This window comes from Poromitra crassiceps (assembly GCF_964638095.1).
Source record: "Poromitra crassiceps genome assembly, chromosome: 12".
Taxonomy (NCBI): domain Eukaryota; kingdom Metazoa; phylum Chordata; class Actinopteri; order Beryciformes; family Melamphaidae; genus Poromitra; species Poromitra crassiceps.
Genome location: NC_139632.1, coordinates 28,677,280 through 28,686,135, shown reverse-complemented (window position 1 = coordinate 28,686,135; position 8,856 = coordinate 28,677,280). Strand labels below are relative to the sequence as shown.

Here is an 8,856-nt window from a genome sequence, read left to right as displayed (position 1 = left end):
TAAAATAAGCCCCATCCCACTGATGGTTGCTGCCCTCATTTTTTATTTCATGTTTCATTCAGAAATACGTCAACGCACAGAAGCAAATGACACTCGTATATACATTTTGTATTATATTATATTACAGTATATTTATTTGTTTACACTGACTTCAGGGCGATGGTTCCGGGGCGGTGATGTCATTCTGCTGCTGCTGTTATTTTGGTGAAAGTAATGCAAAAGTAGTGTAATAAGTAACAAGTTACTCTACTACACAGACAGTAATACTGTAAAGTAACTTAATACTTTCAAATTAAAGTAACTAGTAATATGTAGTATATTACATTTTGAATGTAACTTGCCCAACACTGATTTTTATATTTAAGCAATATAGCATGAGAGCAAGTGTGTTGTGGCGAATATATCCCGCTGATAAGCTGTTATCCCACGAGGCCGCAGTTTAACGGCAGCTCGAGTGCTATATTGCTTTTATAAAACGGTTTCCAAGTATAATAATATAATAATAATAATAATACTATAAGTCCGACTGGCATGGTATTCTGATAGAGTCAGTTGAAACACTACTGTAAGGCGGGACCGCAAGAACGTGCGGGTGATTTGATTGGATCGTTCTGGAGACTGAAGTTGACATTGGCCAATCCTGGCGCTTGCTGAGAAGCTGAGAGCTTTCTGGAAAGCCGACAGGCAGCTCGAGCGCAGCGCTGCATCCTCAGCACTTGCTGAGAAGCTGAGAGCTTTTCTGCAAAGCCCGACACCAACTAACGTTACGGGGTTAAATGCGGGGTTAAATGCGGGGTTAACAGCCTTTTTTTTGCAAAGAAGACATTAGCCCGCATCTATTCTTGTACAAAACATAATTTTCTGCGAAGTATTAGTAAAGTTATAAGCGAAGATCGATTCACAAGGATCTGACAGCTGTCTCCGCCATTTGTTTTTTTTGAGGTAACCAAAGGCTTTTAGTAAGAGAGTTGCCATGGCAACCAATAACCCATGGCCATGGGTTATTGGAGTGGGTTATTGGAATTATACAATGGCTGTGAACCAATCAGATTGCTTGATTTGAGAGAGCCGTTTTATAAATTATATTATATTACAGTATATGTATCATGTATCGCAACCATCTGTGCAGAGCATTCCTTACACATTCCTCATTTCGTCTCCGCGTACTGAGCAGCACTCTGGAACCAAATCCTCTCCACTTCCTCCTTTCCCAGTTTCCACAGCTGGAGAAGGAGGTGGATGCCCGTCTTGGCCGTGATCATCAGATACTCCTCGTTCTCGGGCTGCAGGAATATGGCGTGTCGAGCCATAGTCAGAGACTGGGAGAAGCGGGACAGCACCAACAGGTAGAGGGCGTCCCTCTCCGCCTGGTTGAGGGGGATGACACTCTCCCAGCCCGCCAGGATGGGCCCGCCCACCGCCATGGGCTCGGGGTGCTCGATCATCATGTACATGATGGTGATGGCGAGCTCGTGGATGTAATAGCCGCTGCTCATATCCCCAAAGTCAAGGATGCCAGAGATGCTGTGGCCATTGGTCTTGTCAGGTTGCACCAGCACATTGAGGTCATTGAAGTCTCCATGATTAATACCTAAGGCAGGAGATACATATTATATGCTACATACATGCATACATTAAATTATACATGCAGTTTCAGTGATAGTATACAATGAGAATCATGGCAGGGAAATGGGTAATTCTTCCCGCTCCTTAAACAACCGACATTGAGTGTACTGTAAATGTGCAAATGTGTACATTTTAATCAGAGTAGTGCTGAAAAAGAGAGCATACATGAACATAAAAACACACACACAAAATACAAATTAGAAGGCAGGAAGCAGTATGGCCAGCGCAATAAATAAATTTAAATAAATCTAAATACTAAATTATTTACATTAGAGCCCCATTCTGTAGTTTTACTATTTGGGTAAACTACCTAAATGCTAGACTTTCTTGTTTGTACATTCAGATATCAGCTTTATTTTACTGTTTCTTGTACTCTCTACTTTGCTTACCTTTCTGCAGTATTTCTAACTGCTTCACTGGAGAGAGAAAAAGTGCTCCAAATATCCCCAAATTTTGTTGTCTCAACTTGTGAGAGAAGTAGCTAATTGCGCCGCTAATCGAGCTAGCAAGCGAAACATGTTTCACTTCCTAAACGTACTTCACTTCAATAAAAGCATCCCGTTAGTTTGTCAGCAGAAAACGTTTAATTTGAAGGCGCTCTGCAGGAAATGGACTTAAAAAGTTCCAGACAACTTTACATTGTTAAGATGCCGGGACGCGGACATCAAAAATGCATAATGCATTTGGAATGCAATGGAACAGGCTTTCGGAGGGCGGTGTGGAAATGATAGAACATTAAAAACTGTTATAAGCTGTTATATGGTAAAGACGTTACTTCAAAAAACATTGAGCAGATGCGCAGAATAGGCAAACACAAAAACACTTTAATTAAAAATAAGAAGAACTCAACAAGAGTTCACTCTTCCCTGACAAGCTGTTCTCATGTACAGTCAAAGCTATTAATTTGAAGAGATAAAAAGAAATAGAGTCCGCACACTGCTCGACTTGCTCCCAGTTGATTTATTTTTAACGTTTCGGTCAACAAGGACCTTCTTCTTCTTTTCTGAAGAAGGTCCTTGTTGACCTTAACGTTTCGGTCAACAAGGACCTTCTTCTTCTTTTCTGAAGAAGGTCCTTGTTGACCGAAACGTTAAAAATAAATCAACTGGGAGCAAGTCGAGCAGTGTGCGGACTCTATTTCTTTTTATATGTTTCATTGCTTTTGTCCTGCACCTGCATTTTGAGTGGATGTGCGCACTCTACTTTTTATATGTATATTAATTTGAAGAGACCCTCATTTACTCCCTGACTTTGGTCTTAAAGAACTGAACTGCTTTGATTTATTGAGGCAGTTTATTCCACTCCATAGCACCTGTATATAAAAGTGTATCTTTACCAGAATTACTCCAAAACCTCCAAGTTAGATGTTGCTATTGTATTATAGTTATGGACATCTCTGATAAAAACAAAGTACTGTGCCTTGGGGGCCTCACTGTTGACAAATCTGAATACCATATTGAGTTTAGTTTGAAAAACCCTTTTAGGTAATAATGTCAATGCATCATCAGATGATATTAAAATTATTTTCTGCACCAAAGCTACAAAGACAACTTCCTTCATATTGTATTCTTCCAATAAATAAAATAAAATAATTTCTGCTTCTGGTATATCATCATTGTCCTGAATTGAATGTAGCTTTTAATGTAGATTTATTTTTCTTTCTTTCCTGGACATCCCAAAAATAAAATAAAATTAATGTCAGTTTACCAAAACTCAAAGACAACTTAAAAGTATCCAGGAGAGAATCTGATGAGTAAATATTACACTCACACTTGCGAAAACTGGAGCATTTGGGGGCCACAGAGGTCTTGTATTGATGTATGACGTACTTCACAGCCTCCTGGACAGGCTCTCCGTCCATTAGACGGACAAACGGCTCCAGGAGGGGAATGCTGGACAGACTCCACATGAAGTTCTCTCTCTGCAGCATGCTCAGGTGAGGGTGCTGCAACTGGAAGAGAACCACCACTGGATTGACTGGAAAGACACTCGCTTCCCCTTGTCGCAAATGGCAATTCAAAATAAAACTGGAAATCAATAGGACTGTGACTTGTTAGTGAGCTACGTTAGACCACTTCTTTTTTTTTGGTCACTTGTGCCTCCGGACGATATTCATTCTCATGTGTGGATATTCACCTTTAATGGAAATTCACCACGATACAATAATCTTGAGTGTTTATTATCACGATAGACGCTAATATCATTTCATTCAAGAACACTCAAGTCATAGAATTAACCATTTATTGTATTATGAAATACAATGCATACAATTATGTTTGGTGTTGAAGGCTCCGCTCTTAGAATTAATTTAATATTTAATTTAATATTTAATTAATTTAATTCTCCCTGAACTCGGCTCAGCAAGCATGCTACGCCGAGCAGGGAGAGCAAGCAGAATCCCCCATGGGAATAAAATATTCCAGATACATTTAAACCATGGAAAGTAAAAGAGGGAGCCTAAAAGCAAGACATGGAAACATGTTCATTTTTTGAGCCATGCAGACTCCAGAGCTACAATACATGATAGTATTTGATCTAAAAGGTGGAGGCTGGGGTGGAGGGGGCAAAGCGTTGCCAGCAGCCGCAACGATCAGCAAGGTGGGGAACAGATTAGTGAGTGAGAGGCTGCCATATTTAAACGGACCGCCTTGTTGTGAGAATGACTGTGATTGGAGAATTGGTTAAACGGTGAACCAAACAGAAGCTGTCAGCTGGTACAGCTGGGGCATAGCCTATGACATCATGTCTTGAATGAACTAACGCAGGCTTCATATTATTGTCCCACCCCTGCAAACCAAGGCCAAATTTCCCCTTATGGGACAATAAAGCCTTGACTTTAATAATTACCACGAGATGAAATAAACATGGTGAATTATCACTTTAACTAACACCAATGACCATAAAAGTATGATAATCTTACAGTTTATGATTAGAAACTTTAAAGGTTCACATAATGCAGCACTTTGATGTTTTCAACATCCCAAAGGCATTTTAAAATCATATCTGTTGGTATTCAAAAGGCCAAAGGCCACGATGGTGCACTTCTACACCTCCATCGTTGAGTCCATCCTCACCTCCTCCATCACCGTCTGGTATGCTGCTGCCACTCTCAAAGACATCAACAGACTTCAGCGCATCATCCGCTGCGCTGAGAGGATAATCGGATGCAACCTGCCATCCGTCCAGGACCTGCATGCAGCCAGGACACTGAAGTGGTCTCGCAAGATCATGGCTGACCCCTCCCACCCTGGCCACAAACTCTTTAAGACACTCCCCCACGGCAAGAGACTGAGGTCAAGACCAGAACCACCCACCACAAGACCAGCTTCTTCCCAACCGCCATCAGCCTCACCAACAAGGCCCGGAAACCCCTTCCGCCAAGGGCCTCACCAACAACCCCCCCCCCCCCCACACACACACACACAAACTCACTACCTCCTCCTAAACTCAACTGAACTCCCCCCCCCCATAAAACTGGAACTCATATCTAATTTAATGCATGTCTAACTGGGACTGTAAATTAATGTAAATTCCCTGCACATTAATGCCTATTAACTTAGCCTGTAAATTTCATGTACCGTAAATTCCGCACTATAAGCCGCACCGGAGTATAAGCCGCAGCAGCAAAATTGCCTGTTTGTTACATATATAAGCCGCACCGGACTATAAGCCGCAGGTGTTTTAATGTTTTTTTTGTTTTGTTTTTTTATTGTGTTTTAATGTTTAATTACCATATGTAAGGGTTCATGCACAGAGGGGATTGTCGGGAAAGAGATGGCTGTTTGAGGAAGCTCCCATTTATTAACATTTCAACAAAACAACATAACACAACACCACCTGTGTTGTGTTATGTTATGTTATGTTGTTAAAAGAGGGCAAGAGAGGAAATTAAAACAGAAGTGGATTTATAGTTAGAAAGAGTGCTAAAAAAGAGTTTTTTTTTTTTTTTTTGAAAAAATCCATAGATAAGCCGCACCGTTATATAAGCCGCAGGGCCAAAAAACGGGGAAAAAGCCGCGGCTTATAGTCCGAAATTTACGGTACATTCAATGTAAACTCTTATTTAACTCCGACTGTAAATTCATGTAAATCCCCTGCCTATTTAACGTCTATTTAACTCAGTCTGTAAATCTCATGTAAATCCAACGTAAATTCATATTTATCATCCACAGAACACTTCACCACTCATGTACATATTGTATATATTTACTCGATTTGATTTGATTTGATTGCACTTGCAACTTGCGATTGTCTTTAGTTATCTTCCTACTTCCTATCTCTGTATATTGATGTGATCGCTACGCTGCATACAGACACTAAGACAAATTCCTCGTATGTAACTTGCATACTGTGGCAATAAAAGTGATTCTGATTCTGATTCTGATTCTGATTCTAAAACACTGTGAATGACCTGAGCGCTACCTCTTGTAGGATTGTGTCCATCTTGGCTGCCATCTTGCCGACATCATAGAGTAACTGCGGTGAGACGATGACCTTGGAGATGGTTGTTCCAGGCAGATAAGTCAGCAGCCGCACCAGGTACTTCTGACAGCCGAACCCACAATCTGCCAAGAGCAAAGAGAGGGTTAGTAGTACAGCCGTTACCCGGCTCCTGAAAATGTGTTCTTAAAATGTACCTGTAGGTGTAGGCCTAATCTTTCAACTTATGCCTACCCCACACTACAGGATAATTTGCAAGATTATGGCCAAGATTCCCCCCTCCCGATTTTCTCGGGGGTGCTCCCGATTTGATGCGCGTCGGGCAGATAATCTTCCCAAATTATCCTGTAGTGTGTGGGGTTCAAAGATTCACAATCGGGAAGACTGCCTCTTCCCGATTGTGAATCGGGCATATCTAACATGTTAGATATTTACAACCCGACAGGCGATTGCATCTTGAGCAGAGAGCCAGTAGTAGCTGCGTTTCCATACAGTTTTTCGCAAAATAATCTGGTCCGCGTCCGCCCGCAGCCCCGCACAGAAACAAAGAACGAGGAAATTGTCATCGAGGTGAAATACCCGTGCGTCTTTGAACGGGACGGAAAACTAATGCTATAGGCCTACTGCAAAGCATGTAGCCTACAACAAGCACTTAGATCGGCGAGTGTCCGCACGGAAAAGTGAGTCAAATCAGCAGACACGCCCCTCCACAAGGCACCTGTGCAGACGGTTTTCGCCTAGCCGTGCACAGTAGGCCTACACCCCGAATGGACGCGGCTGGGCGGACAAAGTGGAGTTTTCAAGACTTCCGCGAGCAGAAAACCACACAGTGTATAAAAGCTCCACACGTTTCCTCGTCAAGATTCATTTTAAAAGTTAACGTCGAGCCCTGCTTCCAAGGTGAATCGTCGGCATAATCTTCTAGTGTGTGGGGTTGCGTTTGAACAGACGCGATTGTGTGTGTGTCCCAAGATTGAAATGTTAAAAAATCGGCTCTCTCTGTCCTGTAGTGTGTGGGCTCTCAAGATTTTTATAATCTTCAAGGATTTGAAAATCCTGTAGTGTGGGGTAGGCATAAAAGACTAAGGAAAATGTGGAGGTGTTGTTATTTATAGGTTATTATGCATTGATTTTCTTTGTCTGGCCCACTTGAGACCAAATTGGGTCCCATGTGGCCCGTGGACTAAAATTGTTTGAGGTTGACACCATTGCGTTAGACTTTTTCATTGTCTGTCGTTTTGACAGGGCGGTGAAAATTATGGTATAATCTATTACTACCTGTGTTAACATGACAGACAACCTTCAGATGTTTCTGTCGTTGAGAAAAACAAACAAACAAACAAAAAATCACACCCAGGTGTTGAACTAAGCGCTACAGTTTTGTGCATAATCCGACCCATCCGTGGTGTGTGTGCACTGCATGCATGCGTGTGTGCATGCGTGTGTGTGCATGGATTACTGGCTTGTGTGTTTCGAGCCACTCCCTCGATAGTGTGCCAAAGTCTCGCCAATGAGGAAATTCGCCATTACTTTCCAAACGTATCTTAAAGCGTGCGTGCGCATGTGTGCGTGAATGTGTATGTGCGTGTGACCGTGTGTGCATGTGTGTATTACTGACGAAACGCTATCATCCTCCTCCACTCCTCGAGACATTACTCCTTTCTCTCTTTATGCCTGCCCTGTGCCTCTGTCTGTCTGTGCAGACCGGAGAGCTGGGGTCGGGCCACACCCCCAAAATCTCGGTGCACTACCTCCAAATCTCGGTGCACTACCTCCAAATCTCGGTGCACTACCTCCAAATCACCGTGAACTCCCCCAAATCTCGCCATACACGCACAAAGTAACTTATAGAAGCAGCTGCACCGCTTAAAAACTGTAATATGACAGAAAATATTGGGTTAATGCGACCACAGGGCCGGAGTGACTGTTAAGGCACAAGCCGCCACCGGTTCAATTCCCCAATCAACAGTGTGACTGGACTCCATACCTATCTCTTCCAGACTCATCAGCTGTCCATCTGCAGTGGGCAGGGCGGTCTGAGCAGGGAGCCCCCGCTGGTGGAGGAAGGCCATGGCATGGGTCTGCACCTCCAGCAGGACAGGGTTCTTACTGTCCTCTGAGTTCATGACCTTCAGGACGTACTGGTCGCCCTGGGCCGATGCCACGTAGAAGTTCTGGTCATCGTAGCTGGGCAGCGGGCGGATCTGAGCTGGCTTCAGCCCGAACAACCTCTCCACCAGCTCAGATGCCTGAGGAGGGCTGAGGTTGGGCTTGGAGGTATTTGCTGACATTTACACTGCATGAAAAGAGCGTGGCAACAGAAAGAGAGGATGTTGTGACTGTGAGATTAGGGATAGGACGATTTAATGAAATGCAATATATCAATGACAATGCGTATCGTAATCTCCACGCTCAACTGCGCATGCACGAAGAGCAATTGTGGAGCAAGTGTGCACAATACAAACAGCACTGCTAGAAAGACCTGTAGCTCAGAAATGTTTTCATTATGGCTTATTTTGCTACTTGATTTCTTAAGTTACGGCATGTTTTTCTGTCACTCACCAATCCTAATTGATTTGCATATCATCTCACATACCATTTTAATACTTTGTGTCACCTCAAGGAGATCTATAGCAACAGTAAACTAAAACTGCACATCATCACTCAAACTATAATTACTGTGCAATACTGTTGGAATGTGCTTTTTAGCAACACCACCTCCAAATCTGTCCTAAGGTAAATCCATCAATTGTCAGAATAATTGTCTTCAACGGTGGAATCAAATGTGAG

At 42.8% G+C, this 8,856-nt stretch overlaps 1 protein-coding gene across 1 annotated transcript; it reads right to left on the bottom strand.

The window, feature by feature from the left end:
• Positions 1-1,148: 1,148 nt before the first annotated feature.
• On the bottom strand, positions 1,149-8,357 carry hykk.2 (hydroxylysine kinase, tandem duplicate 2; the record flags this gene model as incomplete). The annotated part of the gene is made up of 4 exons (XM_083647314.1): positions 1,149-1,591; positions 3,397-3,577; positions 6,049-6,191; positions 8,054-8,357. The coding sequence occupies 4 exons, from the start codon at positions 8,355-8,357 to the stop codon at positions 1,149-1,151; spliced, it is 1,071 nt and encodes a 356-aa protein (XP_083503440.1).
• Between the last annotated feature and the right edge of the window lie 499 nt (positions 8,358-8,856).